Source organism: Bufo bufo, chromosome 1 (genome assembly GCF_905171765.1).
Source record: "Bufo bufo chromosome 1, aBufBuf1.1, whole genome shotgun sequence".
NCBI lineage: Eukaryota > Metazoa > Chordata > Amphibia > Anura > Bufonidae > Bufo > Bufo bufo.
Window position 1 is genome coordinate 178204355 of NC_053389.1, and position 18642 is coordinate 178222996.

The window sequence follows — 18642 nt, forward strand, 5'->3', positions numbered from 1 at the left end:
CCCAGAAAAATTAAGAGGAATGAGGGAAAAATGCAGTATCTGAATAATATCACAGGGAGTGCACGCAGTCCACACCGGCAGAAGCAATCAATAAAAAATGCAGCTCTGACCTGATGTGAGCACGGACGCCAGTCTGGACACGGCTGTTGCTTTAAACTTGTAAAAATCAATGAAAAAAATCCAGCTCTTTTAAACAACAGGAGACACTTTATTTATATTACGGTAAAAACTTTCCAATCTTCATACGCAAGAAGCAATCTACGCTTCTTGTGTATGAGGATTGGAAAGTTTTTACTGCATCATAAATAAAGTCTCCTGTTGTTTAAAAGAGCTGGATTTTTTCATTGATTTTTACAAGTTTAAAGCAACAGCCGTGTCCAGACTGGCGTCCGTGCTCATAACAGGTGCAACAGGTGAGAGCTGCAATTTTCTTCCCTTTTATTGATTACTATACTGGTACTGTATTAGGCTGTGTTTTTTTCTGCACAAAAAGCCGTACAGCAAAACCGCACATAATCCACATAGTATGTAGTTACCCTTATAAAGTAGAACATCAAGTTCCCCACAACTATATTAAAGGGCAACTGTCATGTTTTCATCAAAAATCTATTTTAGCATATGTTACTGCTGCAGCAGCATTATGCATTAAGCAATCTTTAGTTTCTTCACATACCACTGTTTTCCTTGAGCTTTTCCCTTAGTTACGGCTGTTTAAACATTTACAATATGAGGATCAGATGGCTCTTCTGCCAGTTCTCTAAGGCCAAAACTGCTTTCCCTTACTTCCCATACACACTTGCTGTAGCCAGCAGCTCCCTGCCAGCCAATCAGATTGGATTACTGAGAGACACGCCTCCTCACGCTGAAGCCTAATGCAGGCATGCAGTGTGAAGGACCGCTCCTCAGTCTTCCTGTCTTCTTAGCCAGAGACAGACAAGCCATAGCAACTGTCTTTTAAGGGAGCAGTGGAAAGGGACAAAGGACATTAATGAAAGCTGTTATTATGAGGTAATTACAGATCTTTTGACAATCATTGACAGACTAACTCATGTATACATGCCTAGCTCTAATAAACTGGCAATAAAAAATATATATGACAGTTACCCTTTAAAGTGGAGAGACAGAGTGGCTGTGATGATGCCGGCAGTACATTTCTTCTCATAAATTACTGGCACTGTAAATGTCACCTTGACTGCGTTGATGATGCTTGGGATAGATAGTAGCCATGGAACATTTCATTGCCCTTTGTAAAGGAAGCAAATCTTTTACTGAGGAGAGGCTTCTTTCAGGCCACTCTGCCATAAAGCCCAGATTGGTGGAGTGATGCAGTGATGGTTGACCTGGAAGTTTCTCCCATGTGCACACAGGACCTCTGAAGCTCAGTCGTGTGACTATTGAGTTACTGGTCACCTCTCTTACTAAGGTCCTTTTCCTCCAGTTACTTAGTTTGGTAGGGCAGCCAGCTCTAGGAAGTGCCCTGGTTGTACCAAACTTATTCCATTTTTTGTACCCTTCTCCAGATATGTGCCTCCACACAATCCTGTCTCTGAGCTCTACATGCAGTTCTTTCCTCTTCATGGCTCGGTTTTGTCTCTGATATGCATTGTTGGATGTGAGACCTTATAGAGACAGGGCTATGTCTTTCCAAATCATGCCCAGATGTACAAACATCTCAAATCAAGAGAAGTGGGAGGCCACCAGAGCTAAGTTTCAAGTGTCATAGAAAAGGGTCTGAATACTTATGTCCATGCAACATTTTAGTTTTTCCTCTTAAATAAACTAGCAAAAATTTCTAAAATTAATTTTTTACTCCCTAATTATAGGGTACTGAGTGCAAATTGATAGGGGAGGATTTTCTTTTTATTATTTCAGCACAATTTATAAAAAAAAATGCCACCTACGGTAACTAGCAAAAACAGCAGTAGCAAAAAAAACACTTGGGTGTCCTGAGTTTCATGTTTCCGATAAATTTTCAGCTGACATCTGGGGCTGGCATTTTTATTACATTCAGGCTACATGCACACGACCGTTGTGTGTTTTGCGGTCCGCAAATCGCGGATCTGCAAAACACGGATGGCGTCCGCGTGCGTTCCGCAATTTGCGAAACGGCATGGACAGCCTATAATATAACTGCCTATTCTTGTCCGCAAAGCGAGGACAAGAATAGGATAGATCATATTTTTTTGCGGACCACGGAACAGAGCAATGGATGCGGACAGCACACGGAGTACTGTCCGCATCTTTTGCGGCCCCATTGAAGTGAATGGGTCTGCATCCTAGTCGCCAAAACTGCGGCTCGGATGCGGACCAAAACAACGGCCGTGTGCTTGAGGCCTAAAACACATTAAAAGAGATATTCACAAAATGCTAATAAAACTGCAAAAGTACACAAAAATGTCAATAACAACCCATGTTTGACCCACCCTAAAGGCAAAGGTTCACTTGTATGTCTAAATGCAACTTTCATTGGACATAGATGTCCCAATTTATAGGGTGTCATCTGTACATGTAGGTGGGGTCGGCGAAGATATAGTTTATTTCGCCCAAAACTTCACTTAGGAAAATCCACAGAAATGTAAGGCAAAAACAAAGAATCACCTGCCCGTCTGGGCTCTACCTATACAGCAGAGGTTGTCCTCACCTGTCCACTCAGCATAAGGCCCTATGCACACGGCCGTACCGTGTTTTGCGGTCCGCAAATAGCGGATCCACAAAACACAGATAAGGGCCCCGTGCGTTCCGCATTTTGCAGAATGGAAGGTCTGGCTCTTAATAGACCAGTCCTATCCTTGTCCGTGATACGGACAAGAATAGGACATGTTCTATTTTTTTGGGGCGGAGATGCGGAACGGAAGTACGGATGCGGACAGCACACAGAGTGCTGTCCGCATCTTTTGCAGTCCCATTGAAGTGAATGGGAGTTAATTAGGAGTGTGTATGTGTGATCTGAACGTATCTTTTCCCCCTCTCTCCTTCCCCTGTTTAGGGATGTAAGAAAGGAGTAAGGGGAGATTTTAGGAGTGGAAGAGGTCACTCTCCACACCTGTTTATGACTGCAATCACAAAATCGAATGCTCCTCTGCTACTTCGGAAGAATCCAATAAGTAGCCTGCAGCCAGACCACACTGAGATAACTAGACTCGGAACGTATTGGGTAATCCGGATACTTATAGATTCACCCCAAAATACTGGTGAATTAACACTTCACTCCAATATCCTATCAATAACATGGGGGGGGGGTTTGATCTGAGGTCTGTATCAGAGTATTGTATACAGAGGAGATTTTATATATATATATATATATATATATATATATATATATATATATATATATATATATATACACACACACATACATACACATACATACACACACTGCCTGTCCCAAAAAAAAGTCGACACCTGGATTTAACTAAGCAAATAGTTATGAGCCTCATTTTGGATAATTACTGCCTGGGCGATTATCTTTTAGCTGGCAGTAAGTTATTTAACCCCAACTGGTGCAATGAGTTGCTTCTCATTTCTTAAACAACCATGTCGAAAGACACATCTCGTGGTCGTGGAAAAGATGTTGTTAGTCTGTTTGAGAAGGGTCAAATCATTGGCATGCATCAAGCAGAGAAAACATCTAAGGAGATTGCAGAAACGACTAAAATTGGGTTAAGAACTGTCCAACGCATTATTAAAAACTGTAAGGATAGTGGGGACCCATCGTATTCGAGGAAGAAATGTGGCGGGGAAAAAATCCTGAATGATCGTGATCGGCGATCACAAACGTTTGGTGAAATCAAATCAAGGAAAAAAACAACAGTATAACTCAGGGCTATGTTTAATAGTGAAAGTAAGAGCATTTCCACACGCACAATGCGAAGGGAACTCAAGGGATTGGGACTGAACAGCTGTGGAGCCGTAAGAAAACCACTAATCAGTGAGGCAAACCAGAAAAATAGGCTTCAATTTGCTAGGGAGCATAAAGATAGGACTCTGGAGCAATGGAAGAAGGTCCTGTGGTCTGATGAGTCCAGATTTACCCTGTTCCAGAGTGATGGGCGCATCAGGGTAAGAAGAGAGGCAGATGAAGTGATGTACCCATCATGCCTAGTGCCTACTGTACAGGCCTGTGGGGGCAGTGCTATGATCTGGGGTTGCTGCAGTTGGTCAGGTCTAGGTTCAGCAACAGTAAGTGCTCCAAGAATGAGGTCAGCTGACTACCTGAACATACTGAATGACCAGGTTATTCCATCAATGGATTTCTTCTTCCCTGATGGCACGGGCATATTCCAAGATGACAATGCCAGGATTCATCGGGCTCAAATTGTGAAAGAGTGGTTCAGGGAGCATGAGACATCATTTTCACACATGGATTGGCCTCCACAGAGTCCAGACCTTAACTCCATTGAGAATCTTTGGGATGTGCTGGAGAAGGCTTTGCACAGCAGTCAGACTCTACCATCATCAATGCAAGATCTTGATAAAAAAATGTATGCAACACTGGATGGAAATAAATCTTGTGACATTGCAGAAGCTTATCGAAACAATGCCACAGCGAATGCGTGCCGTAATCAAAGCTAAAGGCTTTTTTTTGGTGGCGACTTTTTTTTTTGGACAGGCAGTGTATATACATACTGTATATACATACATACATTGCATTTTATGCTATATATTAAAGTTTTTATTCATAACTGCCAGGTGATCTTCCGGACTTTAGTGGGATCCTGCATATCGGGCTACTAACAATATCCCTGTAAGCCAAAAAAAATAGGGCATGGATTGGCCTCTTGGAGACCATTGAGCATACAACCAGACAGACCAACACTTAATACCTGGGCAGCGCTGGTTACTTTTTCTAGTATTAAATATTCACTATGCAATGAAAAAGCTGTACAGCTTTCTATTATATTTAGTGTTTTAGTACCTTGCAGCTTTCAAGATCTCTGCTTGCACTCATTGAATTTGCTACTATTCACAATACATCAAATGAAAGCTAATATGAATTCTATTTCCAATAACATAATATTGTCTTAATGAGTTAGGGTTCGGCTATGCAGCGATTTTGGGCGTGACATGTGTCATGCACTCAAGTGTTGCAGTGTAGCAGGGCTGCCATAGAAATGAATGGGGTCGCAGAGCGACTTGCACATTTGTTGCGATCAGGCGCCCAGAATCGCAAAAGAACAGCAGTGTTGGATATTTAGCAATTCTGGGGTCGCAGTTGCAGCAAATATGCGCGTTGCTCTGCATCTCATTAATTCCTATGCCTGCCCTGCTATACACGTTGAGCCAAAATCGCTGTGTAGCCGAACCCTTAAAGACACCCTAAAAATAAATTCCACAACTAACGCCAGCTAGGCACAGGTGCTACTAATTATGGGAGACACTCCTTAACTTCCAATCTTTCACGGAAATCAAGTGCTACGCCATTTCTGATCCTCTGCAGCACATGACGCGCGCATAGTAAGGTACATTAGCTTTACATTAGGTTGTGCAGAGGGGATGTGGGCTCCAGCAGGAGGATATTCTGGAGGACTGCTCCAGGTATTCATCACTTGATTTTCATTTGAAAAGAATGGGACGGGACCTAAAACAACATGAAATGTGACCCCAGGCCAAAGCAGATTTATAGGGCTTGCCCCAGAATAACAGTTTTATGTAAGTGACTGACTTGTGGGGGTCTGACCGCTGGAATTTGTGGGTGCACAATAGCCAGAGACCACTGGTCTGTACTGCAGAGTCTCAGACCCTGGATAGTGGAACTGTACTGTTCTGAAAAGTGAATTATATGTGTCACCTACCTGTCCCAAGTGGATGTGCGTTATAGTCCGAAATCCCATCCTCAATATGATGCATCCTTCAAGGAAATATCTAGTGGTGGCTAGGGAGGTCAGGAAATATTCAAGGATGTCCCCAGTTCCTTGTGCAGTTCAGTAAAGTCACAAACAAGGAAGCTATGCCCGAGGAAACTGCATGTCACCTCAGTGATAGTGCTGCTGGTTAATGATCTGTTGCTGGTATTTATGTAGCATATAAAACAGGAGTGGCCCCTGAGTGACACCATCTTATCAATACAGCAGCAGAGAAGACTGAGTGACAAGTATTAGAGGACACATGTAAATGAAGTGGTCAGGCAAGAATCAGGATTGGGTGTGATAGGACGTGCCACAGTGCCAGTTAGTGCCCTAGAGACAGAGCTAAACACACAATCAACTGCAGAAATGAGTCAAAGTCCTGGAGTCGTCTGCTTTAGTCGAATGATGAAATATTCCAAGTAGCCACCTCTCATCTATATCTGTTCCGGGAAAGCTGAACGACAACCAATATGAATGTAATGACTGCTCAGGGACTGTCACCAAGGCTACGGAATGGCATATATGTCCAAGGGCTCATGCACACGACCGTATGCATTTTGCTGTCCGCAAAACACGGATCTGCAAAAAATACAGATGACGTTCCTGTGACATATGCATTGCATCCGTTTTTTTTTGCGGATCAATTGTAACAATCACTAAGCTTGTCCGCAAATGGACAAAAATAGGACTTGTTCTATCTTTTTTGCAGGGCTATGGAACAACAGACGATCAAATAAATGGGTCGGCAAAATAAACGGAACAGACGTGAAAACAAAATACGTTTGTGTGCATAAACCCTAAGGGTGTATTCTCACGACCACGTCAATTCTGCAGATCCGCAAAACACAGACACCGGCAGTGTGCATTCCGCATTGCGGTGCAGACCCATGCGTGCGTGCCGTCTCCTGTCTCTCTTCCTGCTTGCTGTGGACATAGTAGCAGTGAGCAGGAAGAAAGACAGGAGACGGTGCGTGCCTTCTATTCATATAGCTGATCGGCGGGGGGGTGACGTGATTCCGGTCGATCTGATATTAATGACCTGATAGGTCATCAATATTAAAAGCCTGGAAAACCTCTTTAAAGGGGTTATCCCATGACTAATCTAAAAAATGAAAAATTAGACATCATACGGTACATGATAATGTCTTTCTAACAAAGCTAGAACCAGCGCTGTACCTCACATGGATCCAGAGATCTCCCCATTCATTGCTCTGCTCGATTTATATCAAGCTTTTCTGCTGCAGCTCAGGGGGCGTGTCCATTCTGCTGCCGCTTATTTGCTTTGATTACTGCTTTGCACACTCTTGATGAGCTTCAAGAGGTAGTCCCCTGAAATGGTCTTCCAACAGTCTTGAAGGAGTTCCCAGAGATGCTTAGCACTTGTTGGCCCTTTTGCCTTCACTCTGCGGTCCAGCTCACCCCAAACCATCTCGATTGGGTTCAGGTCCGGTGACTGTGGAGGCCAGGTCATCTGGCGCAGCACCCCATCACTCTCCTTCATGGTCAAATAGCCCTTACTTTCAAAGTTTTCCCAATTTTTCGGCTGACTGACTGACCTTCATTTCTTAAAGTAATGATGGCCACTCGTTTTTTTTTTTACTTAGCTGCTTTTTTCTTGCCATAATACAAATTCTAACAGTCTATTCAGTAGGACTATCAGCTGTGTATCCACCTGACTTCTCCTCAACGCCACTGATGGTCCCAACCCCATTTATAAGGCAAGAAATCCCACTTATTAAACCTGACAGGGCACACCTGTGAAGTGAAAACCATTTCAGGGGACTACCTCTTGAAGCTCATCAAGAGAATGCCAAGAGTGTGCAAAGCAGTAATCAAAGCAAAAGGTGGCTACTTTGAAGAACCTAGAATATGACATATTTTCAGTTGTTTCACACTTGTTTGTTATGTATATAATTCCACATGTGTTAATTCATAGTTTTGATGCCTTCAGTATGAATCTACAATTTTCATAGTCATGAAAATAAAGAAAACTCTTTGAATGAGGTGTGCCCAAACTTTTGGTCTGTACTGTATATATATATATATATATATATATATATATATATATATATATATATATATATATATATATACATATACATACACACACACACACACATTCTCTTTATACAATCCTTTTGCTGATAACAGAGAACAGCAGTGAGCAGCAAGTGCTGTGTGTGTGTGTATGTATGTGTATATATATATATATATATATATTGTGGGGGGGGGGGGGGTAAGCTCGGGATCGCCTTTGCTGGGGTCAAAGGACACTTGTCTGTTTCACACAATTCCGACCAGCCACCAAGGTATACGTTTGCAGCTGGCCTGGAGCCAGGTTTATTGAGCAGGTTGCATAAATAAAATAAAACAACAAAAGAAAAGTCTTGCCTGTCCGGCACTCACTAAACATCAAAGGTTCCTATCTATCCGCTGAGGGGCTTCTCCCGGCCAGCTCACAAAACAAGGCTTCAGCAACCTAGTACTCACAGTTTGCTCACACACACACAGACATGCTTTCTGTGTCCCCAGGCAGAGAGAGAGACTGACCTCCTGCTCTGTTATATCCCCACCCTCAGTGCTGCTTCATTAATTACCTCACAGGTGAGAGTCTTTCACCTGCTACTTACATAGGAGAGGAATCTTGGGGAAATATACCTCCCTTCCACTACCAATCCAGCATTGGTATCACATATCCCCCCCTCTGCTCAGGCAAGTGGGTCTGAGCAACTGAAACCAGCAGACAATGCACACGTGACAACGCATCCGCATTTCCTTGCCACTTTCCTGGCCTGTGCTCCACTGAAAAACTGTAAGCCTGCAGGGCCAAAAACCATCTTGTCACTCTGCTATTTTTCTCTCTGTTCAGGTTCATCCACTTCAGAGGGGCATGATCAGTGACCAAGCGAAACTTCCGACCCAGCAAGTAGTATTTGAGTGATTCTAAGGCCCACTTGATGGCCAAACACTCCTTCTCTACAACTGCATAGTTCTTCTCATGCTTATTTAGTTTGCGACTCAAGTAAAGCACGGGATGCTCCTCTCCATTAACAGTCTGTGACAACACTGCCCCTATTCCTGAGCTGGAAGCATCTGTCTGTACCACAAAATCATTTCTAAAGTCAGGGGTCATCAATACTGGTTGGGAACAAAGAGCCTGTTTTAGAGTCTGAAACGCTTCTTCTGCCTCATAATTCCATTTTTTTGCCATCACCGACCCGCTTCCCTTGGTGAGATCGGTTAAGGGAACTGCTATAGCTGCAAAATTGGGTATGAACCGCCTATAATAGCCAGTAATCCCCAGAAATGCCTTCACTTGTTTTTTATTTACAGAACGGGGCCAGTTCTGTATAGCTTCAATCTTGTCAACTTGGGGCTTGACTACCCCTCTCCCAATAATGTAACCCAAGTACTTGGCTTCTTCTAGACCAATGCTACATTTCTTGGGGTTTTCAGTCAACCCTGCTCTCCTCAAATCATCAATCATTGCCTGTACTTTGAGTAGGTGTGTTTCCCAGTCTGCACTGTGTATCACCATATCATCAAGAAAAGCAGACGAGTACTGTCTATGTGGTCTCAACACTCTGTCCATTAGCCGCTGAAATGTTGCAGGAGGCCCATGTAGTCCAAAAGGCATAGTTACATATTGGAATAGGCCGTCAGGTGTGGAAAATGCTGTCTTCTCTTTGGCAGCGTCCGTCAGGGGTATTTGCCAATAACCCTTTGTCAGGTCTAAGGTCGTAATGTAACGGGCTGTACCAAGTCGGTCTATAAGTTCGTCCACTCGTGGCATAGGGTATGCATCGAATTTAGACACAGTATTTAACCTCCTAAAATCATTACAGAACCTTATGGTACCATCAGGCTTTGGAATTAACACAATCGGGCTTGACCATTCACTATGAGACTCCTCAATTACTCCCAACTCCAGCATATCTTTTACTTCTTTTGAGACTGCTTCTCGTCTGGCCTCAGGAATCCTATAAGGTTTTACATGGACCTTAACCCCAGGTTCAGTTATGATGTCATGTTTTATGAGTGATGTCTGCCCCGGCTTTTCTGAAAAAAATTCTCTGTTCTGAGCGACCAACTGTCTAGCTTCCTTCTTTTGGACATCGGACAGAGTTTTGGCTATTCTGACAGAAGGTATTGCTGCCCCATTATTGATGGGTGGAGCAAGTGCTGCTGCCAGGACTGGTCTGTCCTTCCAAGGTTTCAACAGATTTATATGGTAAATCTGTTCTGGCTTCCTTTTACCTGGTTGGTATACTTTATAGTTCACCTCACCTACTCTTTTAATTATTTCAAACGGACCTTGCCATTTAGCCAAGAATTTACTCTCCACGGTGGGGACGAGAACTAGTACTCGATCCCCTGGCGCAAATGTTCGAATCTTGGCCCCTCTATCATAAATCATTTTCTGTACTCCTTGAGACCATTCCATATGTTCCTTAACAATTGGCATGACTGAGGAAATCCTGTCCTGCATCTGGGACAAAGTGCCAACCCCTTTAATAGAGACCTCCACAGTGCCCGCCCCTTTAAAAGTGACTTCCAGAGTGACCTCCACAGTGACCGCCCCTTCAACAGTGACCTCCACAATGACCGCCCCTTCAACAGTGACCTCCACAGTGCCCACCCCTTTAAGCAGTAAAGAAAAATGTCTGGGTTGTTATGGAAACCTGGAGTAAAACTGTGTTTATAGCAGTTGGGATTTGAAGAGAAAGACTTGCAGGCTTGTATGGGGGGGCTCTAATTTTTGGGAATATCTCAGGAACGGTAAAACCTTCCTGGACACCTGATGTACCCGTGTGCCAAATTTGGTGAAGATCGGTCCAATGTTTGGTCGCGCATAAAGAACGTCTAGACAGACAGACAGATAGAAACTCATATATATATATATATATATATATATATATATATATATATGAGATATCTATCATATATACACACACACACATACTGTATATACAGTGCCTTGAAAAAGTATTCATGCCCCTTGAACTTTTCCAAATTTTTCACGTCACACCCACAATCTAAGGCCGAGGTCACACTTCAGTTATGTGGTCAGTTATTTTCTTTAGTTCTTGTGAACCAGGTTCGGGTCAAAAACACAGAACAGGAGGAAATCTTTCCATTATACCTTCTCTCTGAGTAGGCGTCACCACTGGTTTTGGCTCACATTAACTGATTGAAATAACTGACAAAATAACAAAAACTGTGAACTCAGACTGTTGTTGGCAGGCTCGGATCATGGGGTCTCTTATTCGGTGGGGCAGACCATCTATTGAGCCATTTTTAGGTTAAAGTAGACTTCGGCCTCTTTCACACGAGCGTGACGGATTGGCTCCAGATGCGTTCAGTGAAACTTGCACCATTTTGCAAGCAAGTTCAGTCAGTTTTGTCTGCGATTGCATTCAGTTGTTCAGTTTTTTCCGCGCGAGTGCAATGCATTTTGATGCATTTTTCACGCGTGTGATAAAAAACGAAAGATTTACAAACAACATCTCTTAGCAACCATCAGTGAAAAACGCATTGCATCCGCACTTGCTTCTGGATGCAATGAGTTTTTGACTGAAGCCCCATTTAAGTGGGGCCAGGGCTGCGTGAAGAACGCAGAATATAGAACATGCTGCGATTTTCACGCAATGCAAAAGTGATGCGTGAAAAACAACGCTCATGTACACAGACCCATTGAAATGAATAGGTCAGGATTCAGTGCAGGTGCAATGCGCTCACGTCACATATTGCACCAGCGCGGAAACGGAAAGCTTTTTTTCTGGATCCGTTGAAATACCAAATCCATCTCATCTGGAATAACAAATTCGGTATTTAAATTTTTCAAAGATCAAAAGCCCGATGCATGCGCAGACCGGAAAACCAGATCCGGCGATGCAGAAAAATTCCAGAACACTTGGTTCCAGATCCGGCATTAATACATCTCTATGGAAATTAATGAGTTATTTTTCCGGGATTCTGGCCAGAAAAAATACCGCAGCATGCTGCAGTATTTGGTCCGTTCAAATACCGTACAAGGGACGGACGGAAGACATCCTGATGCATACTGAACTGATTTGCTTTCCATTCAGGATGCATTAGGACAAAATTGATGCGTTTTTTTCTTCTGGTATTGAGACACTTTACCAGATTTCAATACCGGAAAAGAATAATGCTAGTGTGAAAGTACCCTTACTACATAACATTTCAGGCATCACCCTTCCTAATGATCCAGCACTTCTGATCTCCATGCTTATAGGTTCTCTAAAATTGAGGTCATGGAACTGGGTCAGATTTTTACTCATAGCAACCTGTACTATGAAAAGCTTCCTGAGCCTCTACTGTAACTGCACGTTTCAGGAAATATGGAGGATTATGGTGGATTAAAGATGTCCTCACATTTTTTGTGTTCTGGAGGCCCTAGCTCAACTTTGTTCTCTCTCCAGAATACAGCACATTTTCCTGGTCACATCACGACCTAACTGATGCACATAATTCTCCTCCATTGTTCACTGAGAAGTGTTTGTGCTTTCAGGATATCTGACCTATGGTGTCATATACTGCCGTATTGTTCTTAAGGCGGAGCTGGTTTCTTTGTTGGGTTGTTTGCCCTGGTTTTTCATTACATTAATGACTAGTTTTTCTATTTGCTTCATCAGATGAAATAAATAATTTGTTTGGGATTAGCTTTTTCCTAACAATCCCAAAAAATTATGTTTTATATACTTAACACCCTCTACATCAGGTTAATTTCTTTGTGGCTGCATTTCAAATATCTTCTATCTTTTCCCCTCCCTTTTCCTTTTCTTTTTTGTGCCTCTCCTCCCTACCTCATTTTTCTATGTGGAATTGGAAAAAACTTAAAGGCTATGTGCACCTTTGGGGGTATTTTTTTTTTAAAATTATGGCATTGTATTGATTTTGAGGTAGAAAAGGAGATTTTTTGTGAAACTCACCTGTAAAATCTTTTTCTCGTCTTTTCCATTGGGGGACACAGACCATGGGTATAGCTTAGAGGTATTACTAGGAGGGACACTATGCAAATATAAAAGAGAGCTCCTCCTCCTCGGGCTATACCCCCAAGCTCCACCAGGAAGTCAGACGTTGCAAAAGCAGTAGGAGAAGGAGAAAAGAAAAAGATAATGGAAACCATCGAACCAAAGCCCATGAGGTCCAACCACAAACAAAACTGAACTGGACCCCTCTTGCAACAGGCAGAATGGGTGGGAGCTGTGTCCCCCAATGGAAAAGACGAGAAAAAGATTTTACAGGCGAGTTTCACAAAAAAATCTCCTTTTCTCGTACATTCCATTGGGGGACACAGACCATGGGACGTCCCAAAGCAGTCCATGGGGTTGGAAAAAACATCAGCACCACCAGGAGGAACGTCCAACGGTCAAACAGGAACCACAGCCTGCAAAACCCTGCAGCCCAAGACAGCATCAGCCGAAGCCAGTGAATGCAACTGATAAAACTTCGTAAAAAGTATGTAAGGACGACCAGGTGGCCACCTTACACAGCTGAGACGCAGAGGCCCGATTGCGCCTTGCTCAGGAAGCTCCCACCACCCTAGTGGAGTCAGCGGTAATCCGAGCCGGGGGAACCCTACCACGAGCGCGATAAGCCGCGGAGATAGTCGAACGGATCCATCGCGCCACAGTGACCCTGGAGGCCGCCAGACCCTTACGAGGTCCCTCGGGAATCACAAAGAGTGTGTCTGAACGGCGGACAGAGGCGGTAGCCATCAGATACACCTTCAGGGCTCGGACGACATTCATGAAATGGAGAGCGCGTTCCTTGGGGTTTGCCGGAGAAGGACAAAAAGAGGGCAGGACAAGATCCTCGTTAAGGTGGAATGGAGAGACCACCTTGGGCAAAAAGGAGGGAACCGGACGGAGCACCACCTTATCCTGGTGAAAAACCAGAAAAGGCTCCTGGCAGGAAAGTGCGGCTAGCTCCGATACCCGCCTGATGGAAGTTATGGCCACAAGGAAGACCACTTTCCAAGTGAGAAAGGTCAGGGAAACCTCCCTCAGAGGCTCGAAGGGGGCAGTCTGGAGGGCGCGCAGGACCAAGATCCCAAGGAGGTAAAGGGGAGACGTACGGAGGAACCGAATGCGCCTCCCCCTGAAGAAAGGTCCTCACAGGACCCAGGAGAGCAAAGGTCCTCTGAAAAAGGACGGCCAGAGCCGAAACTTGACCCTTCAGGGAGCTCAGCGACAGCCCCAACTCGAGACCGGACTGAAGAAAAGAGAGCACCGTAGGGACGGAAAAACGAAGGGGAGGAAAACCCGAGTTCTCACAAAAGGCAAGGAAGGCCTTCCAGGTACGATAGTAAATCCGGGAGGAAGCCGGCTTCCTCGCTTTGATCATGGTTCTAATCACCGAATCAGAGAACCCCTTCTTCAGGATGGCGGTTTCAACAGCCACGCCGTTAAACGAAGCGACTGTAAATTCCTGTGGAAGAGCGGGCCCTGAGACAGTAGATCTTCTCTGTCGGGAAGAGGCCATGGGGCGTCCGCCAGCATCCGAGCCACGTGAGAGGACCATGCGCGGCGAGCCCAATCCGGGGCGACGAGAACGGTCGGAATCCCCTCCGCCTCGATCTTGCGTAGAACCTTCGGCAGTAGAGGAAGTGGAGGGAAGACATAGAGGAGGCTGAAGTCCGACCACGGAGACACCAACGCGTCCACCCCGTACGCCTTCGGATCCCGGGCGCGAGCCAGGAACACCGGGAGCTTGTTGTTGAGCCTGGACGCCATCAGGTCCACATCCGGACGGCCCCACCGGCGGCAGACGTCTTCGAATACATCCGGATGCAGAGACCACTAGCCCCGGATCCACCTTGTTGCGGCTTAGAAAGTCCGCTGTCCAGTTGTCTACTCCTGGAATGTATACCGCTGACAACACCGGAACGTGAGACTCAGCCCACAGCAGAATTCTCCTCACTTCCTGCATCACTGCCTGGCTGCGGGTCCCACCTTGATGGTTGATGTAAGCCACAGCCGTGGCATTGTCCGACTGAATCCTTACCGGGTGGCCGGCCGGCCAGCCAGGAGAGGAGTCCAATGGGAGAGGGAGTGGAAAATCGCTCTCAGCTCCAGGATGTTGATCGGGAGGCGAGATTCCGCCGCCGACCAAACCTCCTGAACCGTGTGGGACAGGAGAACGCCACCCCAACCCCGGAGGCTGGCATCGGTGGTGACGATCATCCAGGAGAACGGGAGGAAAGATCTTCCACGTCAGGTTCATAGGGGACAGCCACCAAGGAAGAGCCGCCCAAACCCGCTGAGACAGGCGGATGCGAGCGTCCAGACCACGAGAGGTCTTGTCCCAGAGGGAAAGGATCTCCTGTTGCATAAGGCCCAGGACCCGCATGCACTCCCGGATGGAGAGACACGGGAAGCGCAGCAGGTGCGACACTGCCCCCTGGATCTGGGAGGACTTGGAGACTGGAAGAAACACTCTGGCGGCCGAGGTATCCAAAACCATCCCCAGGAAGGAGAGCTTCTGGGACGGGAGGAGAGAGGATTTTGGGAAGTTGATCATCAGCCGAACTGTTCCAGAGTCTGAACAGTGATCCTGACGCTGTCCTCTGCCTGCGGAAGCGAGGGGGCCTTTATCAGGATGTCGTCCAGGTAGGGCAGCAAAGGAATACCCCTGGTGCGAAGAAGCGCCATGAGCGGCGCTAGGATCTTGGTAAAGACCCGAGGGGCGGTCGCTAACCCGAAAGGAAGGGCGACAAACTGAAAGTGCCTCCAATGGTGAAGCGCAGGAATCGTTGGTGAGATTCTGCGATCCGGACATGCAGATAGGCGTCCTGGATGTCTACGGACGCGAGGAACTCCCCTGGAAGAAGAGAAACAATAACGGAGCGGAGGGATTCCATTCGAAACCTCCGCACCCGCAGAAACTTATTGAGCAGCTTTAGATCCAGGATCGGACACACTGACCCCTCCTTCTTTGGGACCACGAAAAAGGTTTGAATAGAAACCTGTGCCCTGTTCCTCTGGGGGAACTGGGGTAATAACGCCCCGGTCCAGAAGGGAGGAAACTGCCATCAAGAGGTCTGAGGCTCGGGCCGGATCCCCCAGAACGCGAGAAGGGGAAAAAAACGTTCTGGCGGTCTGTACGCAAATTCTATCTTGTAACCTGAGGTTACAATTTCTAAAACCCATGCGTCCTGAACATGAGCCCTCCAAACATGCTGAAAAGAGAGCAGGCGGCCCCCCACCACGAGGGGTGGGGGGTGCCCCTTCATGAGGAAGACTGCTTGGGAGCAGCAGGGCAAGCCGACTGTGCCCTCTGGCGCCAGGAAGGCTGGGGCTTGAAGGAGGGCTTCTTGCGGGAGTCCTGAGACCCCCCAGCGGAGGAAGCAGGCGACATCCTACTGGACGAGAAGCGGCGAAAGGACTGGTACCGGGAGTCGGAGGACCTGGTCCGAAAAATGCACTTGGACCTGGGTTGGGGAAGATGAGTGCTCTTGCCCCCAGTGGCGGCAGAGATGAACTCGTCCAGCTGAGCCCCAAAAAGTCTGGAACCCCCAAAAGGGGAGATTAGCAAGGGAGCGTTTGGAAGAGGCGTCAGCGTCCCACACCTTTAACCAGACCTCTCTGCGCTGAATTACCGAGAGGGCTGAAATGCGGGCAAAGAGGGAAGCAATGTCCATGGAAGCTTCGCAAAGGAACTTGGAAGCCTGAGACATCTGGAGAACCAAATCCAGTGTGTCAGCAGACGCATCTTGTTCCGCCAGGTCCTGGTGGTGGCGATGTAACCACACCGAAAGGGCTCTGGCCACCCATGCCAAGGCAAAAGCAGGCCGCAGGGACGTGCCTGCCAGTGAGAAAATGGACTTGGAAAGAGAGTCTATGCGCCTGTCTACAGCATCCTGCAAAGAGGCTAATCTGGCTTGGCTAATCTGGCCACCGGGGGATCCACCTTGGGGGGAGAAGACCACTTCTCCACACTGTCAGCCGGAAAAGGATAAAGCATATCCATGCGTTTGGTGGCAGAGAACTTTTGATTAGGACGGTCCCAGGCCCTGGATATGACCGCGGAAAATTCCTCATGGACAGGAAATGCGCCAGCCTCCGGCTTCTTGGGCGGGAAAAGGGCGAACTCCCGACTAGTGGAAGGAGGAGAATCCCCTTGGAGGTTAAAGGTGTCATGAACAGCCGCCACTAAGTCAGCCACCATGGTGGAGAGCTTAGGCGAGGGGTTCCGTTCCATGACCTCGTCCGAGCCGGACAATTCCCCTTCAGACTTGCGCTCCCTAGGGGAAGGGAGAGTCGTCCGAACGCGCCTCTAGACGGGGGGGGGGGGGGAACGGAGTCATCCGAGGAGGGATGCTGCCGCTCACGCTGCCTCTTGGTAGTCAGGCGACCTCTGCGGGAACCACTGAGAGGAGATGGAGTGGTTGGCGCCACAGGATTGGAAACTGCCATACGTTCCATAAAGGACATGGCTGCCTTAGCGACTACGGCCAAATCAGTGGCCGCGCTGGACATGGCAGATGCCCAAGCGGGAACCGCAGGCTCCGTAGGGACAGGAGGGGAACTGGACTGGGCCCGGGGCAGGAGGCACAGATACCAGAGACCGAAAGTGGCAGAAGACACTTCATACAGGACCCCATTGGGGTCTGAGAAGAGGTCTTGGCCGTTTTAAGGGGGGCCCCAGGCTTAGGCATGATGGCAACCACAACCCGATGCAAAAGAAAAAAGGGCTAAACAATCCTACCACCCTGGCAACACACAGACATCCACCGGATGAGCAGAGAGCAGCAGGAGCTTCTCAGGAAGCGGAGGAAGGCCCCAGAGCGAAGCGCTGAGGCTCCGCCCCCAGGACACGTCATAGAAGCGGGAAGGTAGTGCGCGCTTTATGTAAAAAAATGGCCGCCCCCGGTCGGGTGTCTGAAAAGCGGCGCGGGTTAAAAGCGTCGGAGGCCCTCAGAATAAGCGGGGAGTCCACCGCTCGCCGGGAGCTGACGGAAAGAAGACTCCGCCCCTAACCAGGGCCGGCGTTGCAGGCATCGGCGGTTAATGTCTAAGAGACCCAGCAGGGAGATAATCGTGGTATAGTGCCTCCAGGTGCCCCTTCCAGGACGAAAACACCCATCTCCCAGCTCACCCAGGCAGCCCATCCATTCCCCAGAATCAGTGTCAGGAGCCAGCCGCCACCAGATCCCAGAAGGGGGTACAGAGGGGAAGCCATACTTATCTGCTCCTGCAGTCTTCTCCCTGTGTTCTGTACCAGCAGGGCTCACCTCTTCAGACATCTGACTCACCTGAGTACAGTGCTCTGGATGGAGGGCAGCAACAGGTGACCCAGGAGCTGGTGGGATGCCGGAGCTAACAGGTCGAACCCGGATCCGCTTGTCTTCTTTGGGGGGAAAAGGAGGCAGCGTCCAACAGACGGCGGCGGGCACTCCACGGGGGACCAAGAAAGCGCCATGCTGACCTGTGTCCCCATCTAGAAAGAAAATAACAAAACGGAGTAGCATCACTAAAGTGTCATCCTCCTTCACCAGACACTAAGCAAAGACTGACTTCCTCCTGGTGGAGCTTGGGGGTATAGCCCGAGGAGGAGGAGCTCTCTTTTATATTTGCATAGTGTCCCTCCTAGTAATACCTCTAAGCTATACCCATGGTCTGTGTACCCCAATGGAATGTACGAGAAATCTTTTTTTCTATTGGTCTTTATTAAAAATGTTGAGCCCCTTTCCCTGTGCAGTCTTGATATTCTCTAGTAGCAGGTTCTGTATTTTTACTTTGTTCCACCAGGCAAGCTCTGCTGACGGCTC

General features: G+C 47.1%; 1 protein-coding gene across 1 annotated transcript in view; it reads right to left on the bottom strand.

Annotated features, from left to right (window-relative positions):
* Window positions 1-6094, bottom strand: part of TMC4 (transmembrane channel like 4) — an 83600-nt gene extending 77506 nt beyond the window's left edge. Inside the window, exon 1 of the mRNA XM_040432714.1 lies at window positions 5793-6094. Coding sequence (XP_040288648.1) covers window positions 5793-5847 — 55 coding nt within the window. The 5' untranslated portion in view covers window positions 5848-6094. The remainder of the gene's footprint in view (window positions 1-5792) is intronic.
* Window positions 6095-18642: the final 12548 nt, after the last annotated feature.